At 41.8% G+C, this 24,407-nt stretch overlaps 2 protein-coding genes across 2 annotated transcripts; one reads left to right on the plus strand and one right to left on the minus strand.

Annotated features, from left to right (window-relative positions):
* Positions 1-9,834: 9,834 nt before the first annotated feature.
* ALG2 (ALG2 alpha-1,3/1,6-mannosyltransferase) lies at positions 9,835-15,399 on the minus strand. Its single transcript, XM_004048346.5, has 2 exons — positions 14,978-15,399; positions 9,835-12,259 (listed from the first exon to the last, which is right to left on the minus strand). The coding sequence occupies exons 1-2, from the start codon at positions 15,323-15,325 to the stop codon at positions 11,357-11,359; spliced, it is 1,251 nt and encodes a 416-aa protein (XP_004048394.3). The 5' UTR covers positions 15,326-15,399; the 3' UTR covers positions 9,835-11,356.
* A 248-nt stretch (positions 15,400-15,647) lies between these two features.
* On the plus strand, positions 15,648-24,046 carry SEC61B (SEC61 translocon subunit beta). The gene is made up of 4 exons (XM_004048347.5): positions 15,648-15,797; positions 15,977-16,074; positions 21,338-21,439; positions 23,770-24,046. Exons 1-4 carry the CDS (start codon positions 15,795-15,797, stop codon positions 23,855-23,857), a joined length of 291 nt encoding a protein of 96 aa, XP_004048395.1. The 5' UTR covers positions 15,648-15,794; the 3' UTR covers positions 23,858-24,046.
* The last annotated feature ends 361 nt before the right edge of the window (positions 24,047-24,407 follow it).

The raw sequence follows: 24,407 nt of genomic DNA on the forward strand, positions 1-24,407 counted from the left end.
AGAGGGATAATTTGACTACCTCTTTTCCAATTTGGATGCCTTTTATTTCTTTCCCTTGCCTAGATTGCTCTCATTAGGACTTCCACTACTATGTTGAATAGAAGTGGTGAAAATGAGCATCATTGTCTTGATCCAGTTCTTAGAGGAAAGGCTTTTAGCTTTTCCTCATTTGGTATGATGATGTCAGTTCTGAGTTTGTCATATATGGGCTTTATTATGTTGAGGTATGTTCCTTCTGCACCTAGTTTGTTTTTTTTTTCATGAGGGGTGATGAATTTTACTAAACGCTTTTTCCGCAACTATTGAGATGACCTTATGGCTTTTGTCCTTCATTCTGTTTATGTCAGGGGTCCCCAGACCCTGGGCCACAGACTGGTACCCTCCTGGAACAGGAGGAGATGAGTCAGTGAGTGAGCATTACCACCTGAGCTCCACCTCCTTTCAGATCAGAGGCAGCATTAGATTCTCACAGGAGTCAGAACCCCATTGTGAACTGTGCATGTGTGGGATCTAGGTTGTGTGCTCCTTGTGAGAATCTAATGCCTGCTGATCTGAGGTGAAACAGTTTCATCCTGAAACTACCCCCACCCCCCACATACGATCCATACAAAAAACGTCTTCCACGAAACCAGTCCCTGGTGCCAAAAAGGTTGGGACCACTGGTTTACGTGATATATGATGTTTACTGATTTGCGTATATTGAACCATTCTTGTATCCCCGGGATAAATTCCACTTGATCATGGTGGATTATCTTTTTGAAGTGCTTCTGAATATGGTTTACTAGTATTTTGTAAATGTACAAACTATCATGTGTCTATTTCATGAGGGATATTGGCCTGTAGTTTCCTTCGTTTGTTGTGTCCTTGTCCAGTTTTGGTATCAGCATAACACTGGCCTCATAGAATGAGTTAGGGAGAATTATCTCCACTTCAGTTTTTTGGAATAGCTTCAGGGGAATTATGTTAGTTCTTCTTTATAAGTTTGGTAGAATCCAACAGTGAAGCCACGTGGTCCTGGGCTTTTCTTTGTTGGAAGACTTTTTATTACTGATTCAATCTTGTTACTTGGTCTGTTCAGGGTTTTTCTTTCTTCCTGATTCAATCTTGATAGGTTTACGTGTCTAGGAATTTATCCATTTCCTTTAGGTTTTTGAGTTTGTCAGTGTATAGCTGTTCATAATAGTCTCTAATGTTCTTTTTTATTTCTGTGTTATCAGTTGCAATGTCTCCTTTTCATTTCTGATTTTGTCTATTTGGCTCTTCTCTCTTTTTTTTTTCTTGGTTAGTCTAGCTAGTGGCTTATCAATTTTATCTTTTCAAAAACACCCAACTTTTCATTAATCCTTTGTATTGTATTTTTGGTTTCCATTTCATTTAATTTTGTTCTGATATTTATTATTTCTTCTACTAATTTTGGGTTTGGTTTGTTCTTGTTTTTCTAGTTTTTTAAGGTGCATTATTAGATCGTTTATCTGAAATCTTTCTACTTTTTGATGTAGGTATTTATTGCTATAAACTTCCCTCTTAGTACTACTTTTGCTGTATCCCATAGGGTTTGGTATGTTGTGTTTTCATTTTCATTTGTTTCAAGAATTTTAAAAAATTTCCTTCTTAAGTTTTTCATTGACCCAGTGGGTGTTCAGAGGCATGTTGTTTAATTTCCATGTATTTGTACAGTTTTCAAAGTACCTCTTGTAACTGATTTCTAGTTTTATTCCATTGTGGTCTGAGAAGAACTTAATATAATTTCAATTTGTAGAAATTTGTTAAGACTTGTTTTGCCTAATATATTATATATCCTGGAAAATGTTCTGTGTGCTGATGAGAATAATGTGTATTGTGCAGCTGCTGGAGAAAATGTTCTGTAAATGAGTGTTAGGTCCATTTTTTCTAAAGCACAGTTTAAATACATTATTTCTTTGTTAATTTTCCATTTATATGATCTGTCTAATGTTGAGAGTGGGGTGTTTAAGTCCCTAACTATTATTTCATTGGCATCTACTTCTCCCTTTAGATCGAATGAATTTGCTGAATGTACCTGGGTGCTCCAGTATTGAGTGAATGTACATTTAGAATTGCTGTATCCTCTTGCTTAATTGATCCTTTTACCATTACATAATACACTCTTTGTCTCTTTTTCCTGTTTTGACTTTTTTTTCCTAAGCCCTTTAATATTCACTTAAATAGTTGAGGCACAAACAATAATAAAACTACATTTTTTTATGTTACAAGAAGACTTTGTATGATATCTACATGATATACCAATTTTCTCATAATCTTTTTGGCAATAACATTTCATTAACACTCTAGTCCACAGGCTGATTCAACAGGGTCAGAAAGGCAGGCAGGAATATGTTAAAAATAAACTTATTGAGGGGTAAGAGGAATCCAAACATTTACTGACTATTATGCTCACTACTAGGTTTTACATAGTTAACATAAATTAAATGTGAACATAATTCTAGTTAATCTGTTAATAGAACAGCATTGCTACAGCTAGGTTAATTCTAAACTTTAAATGTTCTTTCACTTTAAGGACAAATCGTGGAACCAAACAATATGTCTTTGCCTCAAAATGCATGTCAATGTGCACTAATATATATTTTCCATTTCCAAAGTTTTTTTTACAAGTGTGCAACATTAGCACATGAAAACATTCAAGCTCTTGGCCGGGTGCGGTGGCTCACGCCTGTAATCCCAGCACTTTGGGAGGCCGAGGCGGGCGGATCACGAGGTCAGGAGATCACAACCATCCTGGCTAACATGGTGAAACCCCGTCTCTACTAAAAATACAAAAAAAAAAAAGAAAAAAAATTAGCCAGGTGTGGTGGCAGGCGCCTGTAGTCCCAGCTACTGGGGAGGCTGAGGCAGGAGAATGGCATGAACCCAGGAGGTGGAGCTTGCAGTGAGCCAAGATTGTGCCACTGCACTCCAGCCTGGACAACAGAGCGAGACTCTGTCTCAAAAAAAAAAAAAAAAAAAGAAAGAAAGAAAAAACATTCAAGCTGTTATTACTTCACTTGAACCTGGGTTTACATTCTCACCTGCCAAGCACTATTTGGCCAGCATCACCACAACTACCTGGATATATCACCCTGTTTTTGACTTGAAATCTATTTTATATGATACAAATGCAGCTACTTTTGCCTGTTGTACTTTCCATTAGAATGGAATATCTTTTTCCATCCCTTTACTTTTAGTCTGCATGTCTTTTACAGGTGAAGTGAATTTCTTATAGGTAGCATATAGTTGGGTCATTAAAAAAAAAAAAAACCCGTTCCGTCAGTTTTTTCCCACTCTTAAGTGGAAAATTTCATCTGTTTACATTCAAGAGTGTTATTGATATGTGAGGACTTACTTCTGTCATTTTGTTAACTGTTTTCCTGTTGTTCTATATAATTTTTGTTCCTTTCTTTCTTTCTTTCTTTCTTGTTTATCATTGCAGTTTGGTGATTTTCCGTAGTGATAACATTTGAGTCCCTTCTCTTCCTCGTTTGTTTGCTTTACCAGTGAGTTTGATAGTTTTGTGTGTTTTCATGATAGTAGATAATCACCCTTTTGCTTCCAGGTGTAGAATTCCCTTAGGCACTTCTTGTAGGGCTCGTCTAGTTTTTGCTTGTCTGGGAAAGACTTTGTTTCTCCTTCATTTATGAAGGATAGCTTCGCTTGGTAGAGTAGTCTTGGCTGCCAGTTTTCTTTTCTTTCTTTTAGCCCTTTGAATGTATCATCCCATTTTTTCCTGGCCTGTAGGGTTTCTGTTGAAAAATTGGCTGTCTGATGGGGGTTCCTTTATATGTGACTTCTCTCTGGCTGTTTTTAGAATTCTCTCTTTGTCATTGACTTTTGACAGCTTGACTAGAATGTGCTGTGGAGAAAACTTGTGGAGTTACATCTATTTGAGGATCTCTGAGCTTCCTGTATCCTGTTTCTGGATGTACACTTGGTACATTTGGGAAGTTTTCAACTTTTATTTCATTAAATAGGTTTTCTATAACTTTGGTCTTCTCTTCATCTTCTGGAACACCCACAGTTCAGATATTTGCTCACTTTTTTCTTCTTTTTTCATACTTCTCCTTTTCTGTTGCTTTTCTGTCTCCCCTTCCCCTTCCCCTTTCTTTCTCTCTTTTTTTTTTCTGGCTTGTTTCAAAAGACCTGTCTTCAAGTTCTGAAATTCTTTCTTCTGCTTGATCTAGTCTACTGTTGAAGCTCTCAAGTGTATTCTTTTAAATTTCATTCCTTAAATTCTTTAGTTCCTGGATTTCTGTTTGGTTTCTTTTTTAAGCTATCTATATCTCTGGTGAATTTCTTATTCATATCCTGAATTTTTAAAATTTCATTGTATTGTTAATCTCAATACAATTAAGTAATTGTTAATGTGTTCTCTTGTATCTCACTGAGTTTCATTCATATTATTATTTTGAATTCTTTTTTCAGCATTTTATAAATTTGTTTTTCATTGGAATCTATTACTGGAAAATTACTGGGTTTTTTTTGGAGGTGTCATATGTCCTTGCTTTTTCTTGTTTCTTGTGTCCTTACTTTGACATCTGTGCATCTGTTTTAACAGTAACTTCTTCCATTTTTTTGGATTGGTTTTGATAGGGAGAGACTCTTTCCTAAAGATGTATCTATGGTGTTGGGTAGAGCACTTTAGCTTTGCTTCTGGGTGCATGCAGTAGTGTAGTCTCCATATGATTTCTTCTAGTGTAAAAAGCATTGGTAGTGTCTGTGATTTCCTCAGTGACTTAGGCTGTAGTTGTTAGTGGAGGCTGTGGTGAGGTTTTACTGAGGATGGGGATGCCAGGTTATCAGTCCTTATGCCCCAGTTGCGAGCCAAGTGTGTCTTTCCGTGGGCCTCCAGATGTATGTGAACACCAGCATTGGGGGTCCAAACATGCCGATTCTTGGACCTCCAGGAGGCCATTGCTATAGTGCTGGCAGTGACAGTGGTAGGCTGGGTGTGTGGCTGAGTCTATGAACCCCTGGATAATGTATGTGGCATAGGCAATGGCAGTAGCAGTGGTGGCACAACACTTGGACTCTGAAACAGCCTATGTTGGTGTTAGTGGTGGCTGCAACAGGCTTGGGAGGTGGTGCATGTGGGGGTGGGGGAGCCACTGGGGTAGTAGGGGGAGGCTGGGTAGACCCATCCATAGGTCCCTGGGAGGAGTGCACAGATGCCAGTGGTGGTGAATGAGGCAGGGCAATCCCCATACCCCCAGGTAGTGTGCTTGAGCATGGCAGGTGGGGGTTGTACCAGGCCAGGCAGGCCTGTCTTCAGGCCTCCTGGTGGTGTCCTCAGGTGCTGGCTGTGTTGGGCAGGGCAGGGTGCTCCCCAGGCCCCTGGTGGAATGTTCTGGTGGCTGCAGCAGCAGCAGTGGCTGGGGGAGCCTGTCCTTAGGGCACATGCAACTATGTAGCAGTGGTCCTGCTGTTGGCAGGTGGAGTCACTGCCAGTGGCATATGCTTTGGTTTCCCAGTGGCAGCAGCAGTGGCTGCAGTGGACAGTGGCAGAGCCTGTCCTCAGGGCATGTGCACAGCAGCTCCTCTGCTGGGGGCAGTTGAGTTGCTGCTTGTGGTAGCTCTCCCAGGTAGGCAGTTATCAGGCCCTAGGGAACATGCATTTTTTATACCCTTTGTCCCAGGGGTAGCTTCCCTGGTCCATTGCACCACTCATTCCCCAGGGTGTAGGACACTATGTGTGTTAGAATGCTGGGAACCCTGGTATTCTGCTGGGTCCATTTGGTATTGTGCTCCTGTAGACCTCTGGGTGTACATGGGGGTATATCAGTAGGGCTCCAGGCATGTGGAGATGCAGGGGCCATTGTGCCCCAGGGTAGAATGCAGTCTGGTGTGGGCTGGGCTTGCAAAATGGTGCCATGCTATAGCTGCTTAGGACTCAGGGAGCACATGGGACCCAGCATGAGTTCTCTCCCTTGAGCAATGCTGTTGCGTGGTCTCTAGGCAGCTCCCTATGTTAGGTCTCTGGGCCCATGAAGATCCAGGGGCTGTCCCATGGCTAGGGTTGCAAGTCTGTGGTGGGAATGTGGACCACTGGGGATCTCTCACTGGGGATCTCTCCCTTTCCCCACACTAGCCTCTCTGGGCACCTAGCCAATCCTGGCTGAGCCAGTTACCTAATTTCCCTCTCCTTCCATGCCTCAACTGTTTCCTGTCACTTCTCTGTTGAATTCTAGTGTTCTCTTGGATGCTCTATTCAAATGCCTCTAGTCAGCCATTTTGAAGCCTTCCCCTAGGTCTCTTTTTCCCAGGCTTATGTCCCTAAGCTGCCTCAGCTGACCAAGTTTCTATTAAATAATAATATATCTTCTCTTGGATGATTAGGACTCATCCAGATGGTCTTACCCCTTCAAAATAATTGCAAACAAGATTAAAACTGCATTTAGGAACTATTCTAGTTGGCTTTTGCCTTTCTCTGATGACTCATACCACCAACTAGGTATAAGTTTTTAAGGGATCTCTTACTTTATCTCACTTTCTTCTGGGAACAGCTTCCAATTTCTTCCTCAATATACACTCTGTTCCCTTCTCCCAGCGATATGATTTCTGGTGCTGTATGATCCTAGATCTTGGCCACAATTGATGGGTTCAAGATTAGATTGCTGACCTGAATCTGGCAACCCATAGTACCTTGCCTCTCAACCTTGCTTCACTAATTTAAGGGCACCTGAACCAGGAAAGGTCCATCTTAACCCTTCTCTGTTATTTTTTCAAACTCTGCAAAAGAGAGCCAGTTCCTCTTTGGTAGTAGAAGTATTAAGGTGGAGGGCTTGGCTTCACTGGTAGCATGTTTCCTGCTACAAAAGAGAAGTTAGTCTATAACGAAAGACAATGAAGTATCACATAAAGAAATGGTGTTCTGGTGGCATTTGAATTCCTGGTTTCATTTGAACATCTAGCCTAGCTACATCCTCATACTTCTGTTGATTCAATTCTGTAACTTTCCTTGAATTACACAATCTATCCCAGTAGCTTCCTAAAAATCTTCCCTTTCTGCCTAAGCTAGGGTTGGGTTAAAATTTTTAAATATTTGCCCATATAACCTAACATATGATCGTGTATTACTCTATTGAATTGAAGTGTTAAGTTAGGTTTCCAGGTTCTATAATGCAAAGGAAGCATACAATTTGGCTGAAAGCAAACTGGTTAACATGATCATTTGGTTTGAAAATAAACATCACCAGTGATTTTTTTTTGATAATTGCTTTTTTTTTTTTTTGGTGTACCCTAAGCAGTTTTGCAACCTTTTCATGTCTTTTTTTCTTTAGATTTTTCATTTTTGCTTTTCAAATTTGCCTTTTAAAACTTTAAATATTTGCTTTTAGAATTTAAAGTCAGTTGTTTTTCCTCTGGACTGCTTATAGTAGAAAAAAGCTGGAGTAATCTCAATATATAATAATAAGGATTATAAAGAACAAACTATATATCTCAAACAGGGCATTAGTTGGAAACACAAATGTCTACTATGTTGAAAACTTAGTAGACACAAATGACCAACAAGACTATTTTATAGTTTATTGCTCAAATTTCTCTTTTCTGAGGAAAAAAAATCTAACTTAGGAAATATCAGAAACCATAAACAAAAAATTTCTGGCCCGGACACTCTCATTGTGATACCAACACCAAAACTCCAGTCCTCTTGGCATAAACAGAGTTGCTGGCTCCAGCAGCCCCTTGGCTCAGGGGTCAGGATGGTAAAATTCTCCCTTCCCCTACCTCCCAAGATTTGATGCTTTATCAAGGACAGTTTAGAAAGTGGGTCATTGGGAAGACTCCTCTCGCCTTAGCTGAGAGGCATGAGAGCACTGGTGTCTGGAGGGTGGCACCTTCTCAGGCTATTTGGGACAGAGTTCCAGAGGGTTAAGGTTAGGAATGGAGTAAGGGGTTCAAAGGAAGTGATTGATAGAATATAAGTGGTTTTTGATAGAAGTAGAGGAGGGCTGCAACTGTCCCTCTGTGTGAATTCAGACAGGTCCCTTCCTCTTTCTGGGCTTGTTTTCCCATCTGTGCAATACCAAATTAGGTTAGGTGGCCTCTGGGGTCCCAGTCAGATTTGACTGGCTTTGATTCTGGGAGGTGGAAATGCAAAGGAAGGAGATCACAGGACAATTAGTGACCCTGGCAAAGGTGGACAGAGAAGGGCTGATTGTTATGATTAAAGATGGAGTGAGCAGAGTGGAGCAGCGAAGTGCTCTGGTGCTGTTTTTACTCTTTTTTTTGAGACGGAGTTTTGCTCTTGTTGCCCAGGCTAGAGTGCAATGGTGCGATCTCAGCTCACCACAACCTCTGCCTCCCAGGTTCAAGCGATTCTCCTGCCTCAGCCTCCCAAGTAGCTGGGATTACAGGCATGCACCACCACATCCCACTAATTTTTTTGTATTTTTAGTAGAGACGGGGTTTCTCCATTTTGGTCAGGCTGGTCATGAAGCATTTGCTGAAGAGGCAACTGTAGTACAACTAAAAGAACTGTTAACCTCAAGTTGGACATACCTGGGTTTGAATTGTAGCTCCACTGCTTCCTAGCTGTAAGCCTCAGACTTTCAATCTCTAAAAATGCCTATAATAATTACCTGAAATGATGCTATGAAGAGCAAATGAGACAACCTCTAACGAGCTCTGCAAAAGCTCTAAAGGCTGTCCAAATACGTGTTCAGTAGACATTTGTCACTGTATCAAAGAACTGCAATACTGCTCCCCCTTAGCTGAGTGGGTCTCTTTATGGACATGATACTCCCTCTTCTATTGGCCCATCGTGTTTTTATGTGTGTATGTGTGTGTGTATGTATGAAAGACAAATGATATTGATGCATATCCAAGAGGAGGAGACTGAGAAATTCTGGTATGTGCAAAGTCCCGGATGGCTCAGGTAACTAAGGGCCAAATGCTGTCTCAGTTACTTTTCAATTGTGTGCCTTCAGGCAAGTCTTTCACCTCTCTGAGCTTGTGTGTAAGATGGGGGATAATCATACTCACCTCAGAAGACTGATGGGAAGAGGCAAATGGACAGTAAATAGCAAAGTCTTTCTAAACCCAAAGACCTGTACAACTACAACTGCAGTGCTGCAGAGGGAGTTGTACTGAAAAAACATTACACAAAGAATTTGGTTAGGGTGAGGGCACACTGAAGAATAGTAAAGTGGTTGGACTTTGGAATCAGAGGGCCTTGAGATTCTGTCCATTCTTCAAGGCCATGGGACGCAGGCAACTTGCTTAACTACATTCATCTAAAAGGGAAGAATACCTACATCTCAGTGAATTGTTGAGGATTAAGCATCTGCTATGTATGTATCTCCTTTCCTGCCCTGCACAAAGTAATTAGCAGAATTACTATGGATAGGGCCCCAACAATTCACCTTCAATGTTTCATGCTTCTACTTTCCCTAACTTCAGCTTAGTTTTGGAAGGTGTGAACACTTCTTAAGGGCAAAGTTCCATTCTAGGGTCCAGGAACCAGGAACTAATGGTCAGAAGCTGGAAGATCATGGCAGGCAGGACTCTATCCCTCCAAGACCTGTGAAATCTTATTGTCACTCACTCCGGCTTAGGACAATGAAGTGAAGCTAAAATCAGGGTCCATGAACCCATGTAGTCCATTTGAAAGGATTTGCATAAAAATGGTCAAATATGCAAATGTTTAGTGCTGCTTAGTAAGGTAAGCACCATGTTGTAGGTCACAGTGTGGCCAACTCTATCTGTGCTAAACTCCATGGTAAGAGCCACCAGGCTTCCTGGAAAGGCTGCATTTCTCAGAAACACATGAACCAAATCATACCTTCTGTACTACATGGTAAGCTTTCACAATGCCAAAGAAAATGGAATGCAACAGAACTTTTAATCCCATAAAAGACTCAATATATTTGGAGTCTCATTTTATAGTACTCATTTTATAGTACTCCTTTTTGGTACAGAATCATTTTGCAAAAATACTCCTGTGATACAGATGCACATGATAAACTGTAAAATGGAATTTCACCCATTGAAGAGCCCCAAAAGAACAATATGGTAGTGCAGCATGAACTAACATGCAATTTCTAATTTTCAATATCCCCAAATTGCAAAATACTAATAGCTAATATATATACTACATGCCAAGTATTAAGTACTTTGTAATATTATCATAATCTGTTATAACTGCACTATGAGGAAAGTAGAATAGTACAATTATCTCACTTTGCAGATGAAGAAGCTGAGGTATAGAGATCAATTTACACAAAATCATATAGGCTGTTAGGCTCTCAAGTCTAGCTCTTAAGAGTTGATAAATGTGGAGCCTTTGGCTAGTAAGCTTTGCTACTTTTGGAAATGAATTTAGCCTTAGAAGTATGTTGAAAACTACTGTTTATGATTTGCTGTTAGACCAACAGGTAAACAGTGAACTATAAGTCAGTGTCACGAAAAGATCAGTGTCATGAAAAGGCTAGAGTACATGGAGGGGGAAGATAACTTCTGGCTTGGGAGGTGGCCAGAGGGTCAAAGAAAGCTTTGCAGCAGTGGCATTTGAGCCAGGCCTTGGAAGATAAAAAACATTTGTGTCCTATACTTAGTAGGAGCTTGGTCAAGACAACACAAATATTAACAAAACTAATGACCTAGATGACATTAAGAAATATACCCTAAACAAGATGCACAACACATGTGTGACAATATTCTTGCTTCATTTCAATATCCACTTTACCCTAGTGTTCTGATTTCCAGTTTGGTTGTCATATCCATGTTCGTAACAATACCAAAATAGATTATGGAGACCAAAATCTAATACTGTTTCTTTTTTATGATAAACACCTTTTATTATATCTCAGTGTGCAAAAATACAAATTATCTTAAAAAAAATACAGAGCACTCTCGCTATGGATCCAGGCAAAGACAGGACAAACAAAAATTCCCTAACAGATGACAGTGAACACTTCGGTGGATTGAATCTGGGAACTACAATAGCCCTGCTCTCATTATACTATGAAGCCAAATTAATCAACTTTGATAATGATACACACTTAAACTATCAAAACCAATTAAGGCACAGTATCATTCAAAATTTATAGACAGAAGAGCAATAATCCCGAGAAAATATAACTAAAATATTCTGCTGAACATGGAATGACACCACATTTGTAACTTAACACTGGCAAAATTTGGAATGATTATAGCATAAAAGACATGGTTTTTCTGAAAAGTGGACAGGGAGGTGTGGTATATAGGAAAGTGGCTCACATTCAAGACTCAAGTTTATTTTTTAAAAGATCTCTTCTGCATTAGATTCTAGGTTTCTTTTTTGGTTTCAAAACTGGGTCTACAATCCATAAAAATGACATTAATGGAGATCTTAAAAACAATCTGATTATACCAGCAGTTTGGTAACATATCGGTAGAGCTGTTCTGTAAATGCTTCAGGGGAAAATTTTTCCTTCACTCTGGCTCTTCCAGCCAGGCCCATGGTGGCTTTTAAGGAAGGTTCACGGATGAACTTTTCTATTGCTTCTGAGAAGTGCACTGGGTCAGGCTCACAAAGAAACCCTGTGACACTGTGGTCAATGGACTCCAAGGGTCCACCCGAATTAACAGCAATGACTGGGCACTGCATGTACATGGCTTCCAGAGGGACAATGCCAAAGTGCTCATTGCTTGGTGTGTAAAGCACACACGTGCAGCTGTGGAGGAGGGAGATTTTCTGTTTGTCTGAGAAAGACCTCAAGAAGGTCACATACTGGCCAAGGTCGGACTGTTGGACCATTTTCTTCAATTCCTGATAATGTTCCACATTCTCCAGGACTCTCTCGTCATAACCACCTGCCACGATCAGATGAACCCTCTCCCAATCTTGGGATGTCAATCTTCCACGCAGCTGTACTAGGGCTTCCAGTGCCAAAGTCAGATTTTTCTTCCTTTCGTATCTGTTGATGGAGAGCAGCAGGAATTTTTTCCCCTTGGGGACTAGGTCATCAAGCTTTTCAGGAACAACTGAGTCAAAGCTGGTGACATTTAGAGATGGATAGAGGACATCAGGGTCTATGTGAGACAGGGACTTGAATGTTTCCTTAAAAACAGCAGCTGTGAACTGGCTGTTGACTAAGATGCAGTCTGCCATGCCTGTGGTGTATTCCTCTATCCAGTCAATTGGGGCCCTGTATAGTCGTTTAAGAAAAGAATCTCTCTTGGTGAGAAGCAGATCTGGGAAGTGACAGTAAAACAGGATCTTCTTCCGCCGTCTAGCCAGCCTGAACACTGGGATACAGGCAGACACCTAGCCAAAGCAAAAATCAACAGCGGATAAAGTGGTCAACTCAACTTCAACCAAACCAAAAACACAGACACCCACCCTGTCTGGCTAGTCTGTGGGCTCCTCATGGGCAATGTCTGATTCTATTTTATTCCCCAAGACTCTCACCCAGTACCATATGCCTGGTGTACAGAAGGCTACAGACGTTTGCTAGATGTGTGCTAAACATTTAAAGCTTCAAGTCCAGTGATTTCCTCTTGTATAGTGCTGTCTAATAGAAATCTAGTAATATTAAAAATGTTTTTAAGGGTGAAATTAATTTTAACATATTATTTACCCAAAACATTATCATTTCAAAATGTAACCAATACTAAACAATATTAATGAGATACTTTATATATACATATATTTCACATTACATCTTCAAAATCGGTTTGTATTTTAACTTCAGCACATCTCAGCTTAGACTAGCCACATTTCAAGTGCTCAACAGCCACATGTGGCTAGTGGCTACCATACTGAACAGTGCCGCTCTAGGATCTTTCTCCTTCTAAGGAACTGAATGAATGAACTATAGTAGTTTAGAGCACAAGCTCTAGATTCAAGACTGCCAGGGTTTGAATCTCAGCTCTACTAACTGTGTGGCCACAATCAAGTAATTTATCCCACTCTGGGCCTTAGTTTCCTCTTCTGTAACATGGTGACAATTATAGTTCAAAAAACCCATATACTTTTTGTGATTATTAAATGCACTGATATATGCAAAACACATGGAGTTTAGCACATAGTATGTGCTCAATAAATATTAAAGCTAGTCATCATTGAGCATGAACTACATGCTGGCATTACTACAGACTTTCTTGTTGGGTAATCTTTACAAGTCATTTTAGTCTCAGCTAACTTAAAACCTGAAGAAGGTAACTTTAGGGATAATGTGCAATTTATTCAAAGCCACTTAATTAAAGCAGTAGATACGGAACTTGAATCCAAGATGCCTATTTCCAAGCCAATAATTTTTCCTCTACCCACTATAGTCTCAGCTGCCTTATGCCTACTGACACATGCAGGATGTTTGGTAAATGTCCACGTTACTTAAAAAGAAAGCTTCCATGCAAGCAAGGATGATCAAAAGTAACTCAGGAGTCATAATTAAAGAAACACAAATACAAATGTGATGCCATCTGCACCTATCAGTTTGGCAAAGATTAGAATGGTTAATATCCGAGGCGGACAAAAGCATGGAGTAAGAGGCTCTATCATACATTGTGGGGGAGTAAAATGACACAGCCTCCTTGGTAGGCAAACTTGGCAGTAGCTATTGATATTTAAAATGAACAACTCTTAGACCCACCAACTTTAGGAATTTCCTCAAACGACGTATTTGCAGAAGTACAAAAATATTTTTAAAAAAAGAAGTAAAAGGATGTTCATTACAACACTGATCTATTCACAAAAAACTAGTCACAACATTAGTGTCCTTTAAGGAGAATGTTTAATTATGACACACTTAAACAAAAGTGGATTTTCTGGCCACTATGACGAATGAAGTGAATCTCTAATATTGATACATAAGAATGTCCCGGCTGGGCGCAGTGGCTCATGCCTGTAATCCCAGCACTTTGGGAGGCCGAGGTGGGCGGATCGCGAGGTCAGGAGTTCGAGACCAGCCTGGCCAACATGGTGAAACCCCATCTCTACTAAAAATAGAAAAAATTAGCCGGGCGTGGGGCGCGCACCTGTAATCCCAGCTACTCTGGAGGCGGAGGTTGCAGTGAGCCGAGATCGCGCCACTGCACTCCAGCCTGGGAGACAGTGCAAGACTCCGTTTCAAAATAAATAAATAAATAAATAAATTTTTGCTGAAAAAGAAGGAAGATGCCTAATACTAGGTATGTCATAATACCAATTATGTACCAATAAGAAGATATAGATATACCTATGAAAAGACACAGGCTGGTGTCACCACAACTTCTGAAAAAATACGAGAGAAACTTAACGGTGGCTATCTTCAGGGAGTAGAATAGGACGGGGCTTTTAGGTTACATCCTTCTATACTACTAAATTTTTAATCGAGTAAATGTTACTTTTTAAAGTCATCTTTTTTAGGATGGGGAAAAATGCACGAAGGAGAGTCAAGAATAGCTACAGGGCAGACCCAGGTGGACATTATTTACCAAGGCAAAAAGCTTGAACTTTTCTCCAAAAACCAATGGGGAGCCATGTACAAGTTTTAATAGGGGCATGATATATTCAGCTTGGCGTTTTTAACACATGACACTGCTGAGGACGGTGTGGCCTGGCTCCGAACACAAGGACAGTGGGATGCAAATGGCCTGAAAGGAGAGTCAACAAAAATAACAGGTAAGTGGGAAGACAACACGCGAGTTACTCATTAGTAAAAGGTGAATGAAGCTGACTTCTAGTACCAGCGTTTCTCAGAGCCCCAAAGACTATCTACCTCCGAATCACCCTATAACCCAGTTAAAATGCAGATTTCTGGGCCCCACCTCAGGGCACCTGGATGAAAACTTCCTGGAGGATGGAACCCCAGCAATCTGCAACTTTAAATGGGCCCACACTAAAGTTAGAGAACCACAGGCTCGCTCACAACCCTGACTTCTCCATGTCAGTTCCGATCTTTGTGAACCGCAGACAGGGAAGGTCTTCTCTCACGGGTCATGCCCGCGGCCGCCCTCCACGGCGAGGTCCGCACTCGCGCAGCCGGCCCCGCGGCCGCCTCACCTGGTCGCACACTACCACGTCGAACTCCTCGTCGGCGAGGAACAGCACGTAGAGCGCCAGGAAGACCATGCGCACGTAGGCGCAGACGGCGGCGCCGAGGCCGCCCCAGCCCAGGCCTCGCGGCAGCCAGTCCCCGGCACAGCGCACCGGTAGCTCGCGGCTCTCGGCGAAACAGTGGCCCGGGTCGTAGTGCGCTGTCCAGATCTTCACGCTACACCCGCGCGCCTGCAGCGCCAGCGCCGCGTCCAACACCAGCCGCTCAGCGCCGCCCACGCCCAGGTCTGGGTGCAGGAACAGCACCGACGGCTTGGGAACCGAGTCCCGTTCCCGGCCTTGCTCCTCCGCCATAGCCCTGGAGCCGCAACTGCACCCCGCACCCTGATGGGGGTCTTCTGCGCAAGCTCCGCGCCCGTAGCTCCCAGCTGGCCACTGCGGGCCGACCCCGCCCTGCCGTACGTGCGTCAGTTAGGCCACATCAGCGCAAATCTGTGAGGGTCTAGTAACTGCCTGAGAAAATAGCTTGTCTCACCCCGGTTATATTTTTCCTTCGGTAGGGATTGGACTTTCTGAAGGACGTTGTGATCCAAAGGAAGGAGGCCGGAGGTCTCTACTTCCCATACAGCAGGTAACTAAGTTGTCTGTGGCAGACTGTCTACAGGCATATCGTGAGACGACCCAGGCGTCCCTGGAGTCAGAGAGGACCTTGCCTGCAAGTCCGGGGGCGGGGCCTGAGCCAGTCTCGCCAGCTGCCGGTCCTTCGGGGGCTCCGTAACTTTCTATCCGTCCGCGTCAGCGCCTTGCCACCCTCATCTCCAATATGGTATGGCGGCCTTTCCATGATCCCCGCCTCTCCCAGAAGCCCTGACTCCTCCTGCTTTGCGCCGTGCTTTTCCTGTGTAGCTCCCTTGCTTCCCCCAGCCTCGGGTGTGGGTGTCTAGGCCGGGGTTCTGGGGCAGGCCTGCCGCGCTCACCCGTCTGTCTGCTTGTCTCCCTCTACAGCCTGGTCCGACCCCCAGTGGCACTAACGTGGGATCCTCAGGGCGCTCTCCCAGCAAAGCAGTGGCCGCCCGGGCGGCGGGATCCACTGTCCGGCAGAGGTAAGGAACCCTGCAGTTCGTTCGCTTCCAGACTCGGAGATAGGACCCAGAACCTCGCTGATTCTGAGGTGGAGACCCTAGCATGTGAAGATTGACAAAGGCAAAATGAGCTTCTAGTGACGTGGCCGTGGGAGTAGTTAAAGGCCTTTTGGGAGGAAGGCGACATTTTTTTCTCGTTGCTCAGTTTAGGGCACCACTCTTAAAAAAGGAAAGTTAACAAACTGGAATAGAGTCAGAGATAACTTTGAGAAAACCGATGTCATTAAACTGGTGTCTCTGGACCTGAGGTTTGCACTCACATTTCCATCTGGCGGCCCCATAAGCAATCTGTCCTACAGATAACTCGTCCTACACAAAACTTAGTCTCTTTTCAGCTCAGCTCTCTCACTCTCAATTATATCTCCTTACTTCCATATGGCACTGTTGTACACTCATTTACTCAGAGCCAGAAACGTCAGCGTCATCTTGGATTTTTCTTATGCTCTTTCTCTCTCTCTCTAGTCATATGCCAGACTCTAAACTCTGCTTGAAAGCTTTCTCATAAGCTCTTTCCTTCTCCCTTTCTACTGCTTTGCATTTGCTACTTAACCCTTTTCTTCAGGCTGTTTGCTTTCCAGTCCATCGTTCACTCTGCTGTTACTCTTCTGCGTAGTTTCTGTTACTTTCTTGTTGCTGAACTAAAAACAACAACAACAACAACAACAACCAAAAAAACCCAGGGGGATACCAAAGCTCTTAGTGGTCATTTCAGCCTAACCTTTCTTTTTCCTTTTTTTTTTTTGGGATGGAGTCTCACTCTGTCGCCCAGGCTGGAGTGCAGTGGCACGATCTCAGCTCACTGCAGCCTCTGCCTCCAGAGTTAAAGCGATTCTCCTGCCTCAGCCTCCTGAGTAGCTGAGACTGCAGGCACGTGCCACCACACCCAGCTAATTTTTTGTATTTTTAGTAGAGTCGGGGTTTCACCTTGTTAGCCAGGATGGTCTCGATCTCCTGACCTTGTGATCCTCCCGTCTCTGCCTCCAAAAGTGCTGGAATTACAGGCGTGAGCCACTGCGCCCGGCCTTTAGCCTAATCTTTCTTTGCTGTCCTATGATCCAGCACTCGTGAACTCATTACTGTTTTCTGAATTCACAAACTTTCTCCCTCATCTCAAGGCAAATTTCTACTTATTTTCCAAGACTAAGCTCAGGGGTTATTTCCTCTTGAGGCCTTCTCTGACTGTAAGCCAGCAGTAGCTATTAGTTTTCCCTTTTGCCCCACAGCATTTTGTTCATATCATTAAGACCAGTGATGTTTCCATATTTATCTCCTTCATGAGACTTTAACAGAGAACCTGCTCAAGTCATTTCTATCCCAGGTACCCACCATAAGGCATGACACAATAAATAATGACTGAAGGAAGGAATCAAGCAACCAAGTTGTTTTGGGATTTTTGAAGGAACTAGTGGGGTTTTATCTAGGGAGGAAAAAATCTTGAACACATGCATGGAAACTTCTGAAGGATGTGAAGAGGGATGTGACGTTTTCTGGCTGCAATAGGTAAATCTAAAACTGATGATTTGAACTTAACATGAAATATTTCACATCAGAACAAAGACATTCTAATAGAACTGGCAGAAATGTAAAATTATCCTGAATGATTTTGAGTTCCCTGTCATTGGGATGTTCATGAGGAGTGTATCAGGCTGTGGTTTAACTTATATGGGCTTTGAGTGCTGTCCCCTTCCCACCCTGGGTTTTAGAGATTTTTCATGCAGGAATGGAAAACATGTCCTGTGGGTGCGGTTCCTTGGGAATGGTTCTGCTTAATGAGAATTGGTAATACTGTGGCAGGGAAGTTTGGCCATCCAAGAATTTGTAAAGAAATAAAAGAAAAAGCACATATTTATCAAATGTACGTATGATAATGAAATAATTTATTTAATAGTAAAAATGAAATAACTGATGCACAAGTGAAATGGAGAACTGAAACATTTGAAGACAGACAGATGCAGTTTTTAAAGTCGTGGGTGTTGGTGTCATCTTTTAGGATTCAGTGTGATAGAGCTAGTGTAACTAGAAAGACCATGGTTGTATGTATTGAGAGACCTGACAGTGTTTCCTTCTAGAATGGTAGTGATTAAGTATCATTTCATGAGTATAATGTAATAAGTGTTGGTTGTTTAAGAATATCTTTGCTTTATAAGTCTTTGAGAAAACATTGGAAGTTAATGATTCATAATAGTGCTTTGGATTATGTTGTCTGTAGAGTTGCCTTCTCCATGCTTGATGAGGTGATAGATACTACCTTGGAGGAGAAATGTTATTAAATTTAAGCTCAGGCCAGAGTTGGTGTTCTTGCTCTCCTAAATACAATATAAAAGGAACTTGCTGTGAGGAGCAATAATGCTTTATAAACTGTAAAGGTGTGAAGTGCCACATAGTGTTCTAGCAGGATTAATGGGAATCAGGGATATTAAGATGGCGGAATAGCCACCAATGTATAGACATCAAGGTATTGAGGTCTACTACATGCCAAATGCTGTTTCATCTCCGAAGATGGGTCTGTGAACAAGATAGGCAAGGTTTGTACTCATGAACCTTATATTCCAGTGTGGGAGATCAAAAGCAAGGAAAATAAGACTATGTAATTTCAGGCAATAAGGGCTATGAAGATAAATAAAGCTGGGTGGGGGATAGAGAGTGGTGGGGATAGGGCAAAGGTAGGTAGTTGTTTTAGATAGAGTGTTCACAGTAGGTAATACCTGAGTAGATACCTGAAAGGAGCAAGAGAGCAAATCACACAATGGTTTGGGGACGAATAGGCCTCCTAGGCAAAAGGAGTGGGTAAGTATGAAGATTCTGAGGTCGATGAGGTTGGCTTTGAGGAGCAACAGAAGCACCATGTTAGAACCAAGTGTGTAACTGGTTAGTTATGAAAACCATTGTGTTGAGGTATAGAAGGGAGAGGCAGTTATACAGTGGCCAGAAAGAAAGGGTAAAATAGCCCCCAAATACAAATTTGAGAGATTCAATGTGTTTTATTAACCTTTACCTAGCTACCCCTAGGGAATGGGAGGTATTTTGAGTACACTTTAGTATTTCTAGGGGCTCTGGTTTTCAAATACTCTTCTATGTTCCATGCGCCAGCAGAAATAAGAAATCTTAAGAGAAGCCAGCCTGACTCCTCTGGGGCTCCTGTAATTCCAGGAAACTTTGAAGTCAGGAACTGGAGGTGGGATATTGTGGGAATAGTAGGAAGTGCATGCGTCCAAGTCCTGGCTCAGTCCATGACTATAATATGTTCACACTGGGTTTATCTTCTAGCTTAAAATCCTTTTCAATGAACAAGGAGGAAGATTTCAGCTGCATACCCCACAGATGGAATGACATATATCTGTGTGTGTGAAACCTTTTCTAAGGGCATGAATCTTTCTGTAAATCCCTGTACAGTTATGTTTTGCCATTTACAATCAGTTTTCCCATAGGAATGGTCACACAATGAAGTTTTAAGTTCCCAGGCTACCACGTAGCCCATAATTAATGTGTCTGAAATATAATCCTTGTAGTACAATAGACCCAAATCATGGTTTGGCACTGATTGCTTTCAAAGTTCTGGCATGAACACAGCTCTTCCTGTTAGAACCAGGACTGCACTCTCCCACTCCGTCATGTAGCAGGGCAGGCTCCCCGTGCTGTAGACAGTGCTTCCTGCATTCAGAGTGTGGAGTAAAGACTGTGGTTGGGTAAAGGAGGCATGAGGACCAGAATGGGGAGGAAAGCAAGAAGAGATGGTAGGGATAGGGTTTTCACTTCTCTTCTTTTCCCTATATGCCCTTCCCTTTTTCAAAAATCCAGAATCATCAGCCCACAGATACTGGAATGAGATTTTGAGGGAGGGTATACTGGGATTTGATGCTGAATGGTGCAGGCAGCAATGAGATAGGCTTCCCCTCTCCTCCCCACTAGGACTTCTGAGTTGGTGATACATGGTCTGAAGAAAATTGCTTGTGACTTCTCACCACTTGCCCCTTACCCCCATATTGTACCACTCCAACATGGGGCACGATGAGCAGCTGGGGTTGGGGAAGTACTGCAGGGAAGGGTAGTTGCTGGGTGGGGTTCCCCGGTGACTGAGGGCTTCTCCCAAAGAGGAGAGAAAGGATTCCTTGGGCCTATTCCTTGGCAGCAGAGTCCTAAGTGCTGCTAGGGTGCTTCTGTCTGCCAGGGCTGCGTGTATTACATAGTGTATCTTACAAGCCTTGATCCCCTTGTGAGAGACACGTTTTGGTTGGGTGTTCCCTGCGTTGTTTTTACATTCTACCTCTCTGTGCAAGATCTGTGATCACTATATTAAAACAGTGAAAACACGGCCAGGTGCGGTGGCTTGCACCTGTAATCCCAGCACTTTGGGAGGCCAAAGCAGGCAGATCATGAGGTCAGGAGTTCAAGACCAGCCTGGCCAGTATGGTGAAACCCTGTCTCTACTAAAAATATAAAAATTAGCTGGGCATGGTGGCGCACTCCTGTAATCCCAGCTAAGCAGCAGGCTGAGGCAGAAGAATTGCTTGAACCCAGGAGGCGGAGGTTGCAGTGAGCAGAAATTGTACTACTGCACTCCAGCCTGGGCAACAGAGTGAAACTCCGTCTCAAAAAAAAAAAAAAAAAAAAAAAACTAGTGACAGCACATAACAAAGTAATTTTTTATAAAGTGTATACTCTATCTTGGGCCCTGGGTATAATTAAAGCTTAAAGTTTTTGTCTCTTTGCAGTAAATATACTAATTTTAAAATACATCTTTTAAAGTAGCCATTTTAAGATCAGCTTGTATGGATTCAGGGCATTTTAAAACAGAGATTTATTATTTGGCTTCATGAAAAATGCATGTGAGGAGAAAGTGAAATGCTTTGTCCACATGAGACAGCTGGATGTTTTGGGCATGCAGATGGGCTCCAGGGTCAGAGCTAGGTTCAGCCACCTGTTGGCTGCAGGGTCTTAGATATTTTGCTTAACCTTTTCTGAGACCAATTTGCCTCATTTATAAAATGGAAAAATCGTGACTGCTTTTCAGGGTTATTGTATGCATTGGCATCAGGTAGGCACTTAGTTCATTGTGGTTATCATGATCAAAGGAGTAAAAGCAGGAATTTGGGTGGATTCTAGCAAAGAAAGTTTTTTTTTTTTTTTTTTTATTCCTTAACTGTGTAATAATGGTAGCATATGTTATAATGCTAGTCTAATAATTTCCAGAAAAGGCCATTTGTAACATTTTCCTCTCTTTCAGGAAAAATGCCAGCTGTGGGACAAGAAGTGCAGGCCGCACAACCTCGGCAGGCACCGGGGGGATGTGGCGATTCTACACAGAAGATTCACCTGGGCTCAAAGTGTAAGTCTTAGGAACAGTCCTTGTGTTTCTGTCCAGTGGCAGCAGAGCAGCAGTGGCAGCGCTCTGTCTCTGTCACCAATAGCGTTTGCCTTGATGCGATTTACTGTACACAACAGCCTCATTTGTGCCAGGCGGACTGGGTTTGGTTTGCCTGTTTATCAACCGATTAGGCATTGTAGGGCCAGGAATGACATCTTTTCATGGAGTGAGGGAAAGGAAAGGAAGTTCTTCATGGAGCTATGTCAAAATAAATGAGAACAGAGAGAACTGGAGGGAAAACTGCTTAATTAGATGAAATTGCTCTTCATTTGGTGTTCTTGCCCCGTACTAAGAAATAGGAGTAATCATTTGAATAGGAATTGGGTGATTTTTCAAAGTTCTCCTGAAGGCATAAGCTGATATTACTACAACCTGATGGCGTTTTCCCATTAGGCTGTGTTACCAGGAGTTCCTTGGCCTCTTTGCCTTTGGTGGGTGGTGAGTAGACTCAGGAGGGTGAACATATAATAACACTTTCAAGTTCTTAGGCCTTGGAGTGCTCATTAGGTGATGGGAAATGGGTGTCCAGGGACCCCTGTCCCCATGCCTTGCTCAGGGTTTCTGGTGCTGTGTGGCAGATCTGATCCCACAGATTTCTGTTAGGTTCCAGAACACCACTGCCTACAACTGTTTCCTGACTAAACTCGGTGGATGAGGATTCGAAATAATAACAGCAACTCTCATTTACATAGCACTTTGTACTTTGCAAAGAACTTTCAATGTCTGTTGTCTAGTTTGATCTGCCCAGCAATCCAGTGAGGTGAGAGATGTTACCATTTTGTAGATGAGGACCTCAGGTTCAGAGAGGCAAAGTGATATGCTCAAAGACACACAACAAGAGGTGGAACTGGATATTGTGATTAAGTCCTATGCTCTTTGCATATTGTCCATCTGGTTAAAAAAAAAAAGACAAAATTGAATTAATTTGGATTAGTTTTAATTAATTTGACCAGCACCTTGACTTTAGTTTACAAAGTCACAAATTTGTAACTTTACAAATCTGTAAAGTTTTTATTAATTTTAGTTTTTATAATTTTAATTAGTTTTAATTAATTTGACCAGCACCTTGACTTTAGTTTACAAAGTCACAAAAGGATCACAAATTTAGTTTACAAAGCCTTCCCTGGAATTCTTGTTTTCTCTTATATTGGAGACTTATATGATAATGTAAGAATATATCTAGGAAGTAATTCTTGGGGTTGGGGATATGTGAGGTGGGGGTATCCTGACTGCCAACCTTTTGGTCTTTGGTGGAGGTAGTTTGAGTATTTCAGAGAGAATTTTTTTTTCTCCTTTAGCTACAGGGTTTTGCTCTGTCGCCCAGGCTGGAGTGCAATGGCATGATCATAGCTCATTGTAGTCTTGAATTCCTGGGCTCAAGTGATCTTTACTCCAGGAGACAAAATTGGATAAATTTGGATTAATTAGTCCTGAGTAGTTGGGACTACAGGTGCACACTACCATGCCTGGCTAGTTTTTTGTACAAGCAGAATCTCACTGTGTTGCCCAGGCTGGTTTCTAACTCCTGGCCTCAGCCTCTCAAAGTGCTGGGATTATAGGCATGAGAGGGAACCTCAGAGAGAACATTTGTAGCCCATTGCTCTTCAGGGGACTCATTTTAAACCCTTCTCAAGAAGGTTGTCTTTTAATTTTTAATTTTTATGGGTATACAGGTGTATATATTTATGGGTTATATGAGATATTTTGATACAGGCATACAATGTGTAATAATCATATCAGGGTGCGTGGGGTATCCATTACCTTAAGCATTTATCCTTTGTGTTATAAACAATCCAATTATACTGTTAGTTGTTTTACAATATACAATTAAATTATTTTTTACTATAGTCACGTTGGTGTGCTGGCAAATACTAGGTCTTATTCAGAAGGTTGTCTTTAAATAAATCTTAATTTGAAAAAAAAGTTTGGTAATGGGTTCATTTGCACTGAAAGAGTTTTTCTTCTTTTTATTTGAGAAGACAACAAATACATGAAATTAGATTAATGTCTCCAAGACATCAGATCATTTCATTTGTATATATTTTGGTATGTTTTACTAAAAGATAAGGACTCGTCCTTTTTAAACACAATTGCAGTGCCATCATCAAACCTTCAAAAGTATCCACAATAATAATTTTAGAAATATTTTAAAATGATACAAATAATGTTTCTGGATGAACCTTGAGTGCTGCCCACCTTACTTCTACTTTTCCCCTAGGCAATCTTTAGTATTGCAGATCTAATAATATATTATTACTAAAAGTAAGCATGCTTTCTCTTCTTATTTCTAGTGGCCCTGTTCCAGTATTGGTTATGAGTCTTCTGTTCATCGCTTCTGTATTTATGTTGCACATTTGGGGCAAGTACACTCGTTCGTAGATTCAGTTACATCCATCTGTCATCTGAAGAAGGAGGAAAAAACCCAACATTTCTTGGACCAAAAGTATAGTGACTATCTGTTCATGAGAGAAATTTTCTGTAAGCTTGCTGTTTTACGGGGGATTTATCAATAATTGATTTTGAGGAATCAGTTTTTTTCTATGGCTAATAAACTTTTTAATTCACTTATACTGAGTCTGATCATTGATGCCTCACTGCTAGGGCCCTTAGTCTTTCTGCCTTTAGATTTGTAAGTAAATATGTAGCAAATATGTCTGGTGAATATTGAGTTTTTTGTTGGATTGACAGTTCCTCACATGACCATGTGGTTATTCAAGTCCAAGATTCTGTAATTGCCCTTGGCTTGTTTTCTTCTAGGTATTTCTGTCCTGGCAATTGTCCTTTTGGGTATTCTGTGGTTATCAAGGAGTGTGTCTCTGACTCCATCAGACAGATCTGTGTCCAAAGGAAGCTAGTACTTAGGAGAACAATCAAACAAGAAACCAGAAATCTCGGATGAAATGTTGGCGCAGTCTGTTCTTTGTCTTTA

The sequence above is a fragment of the Gorilla gorilla genome, chromosome 13 (genome assembly GCF_029281585.2).
Source record: "Gorilla gorilla gorilla isolate KB3781 chromosome 13, NHGRI_mGorGor1-v2.1_pri, whole genome shotgun sequence".
Classification (NCBI taxonomy): Eukaryota; Metazoa; Chordata; class Mammalia; order Primates; family Hominidae; genus Gorilla; species Gorilla gorilla.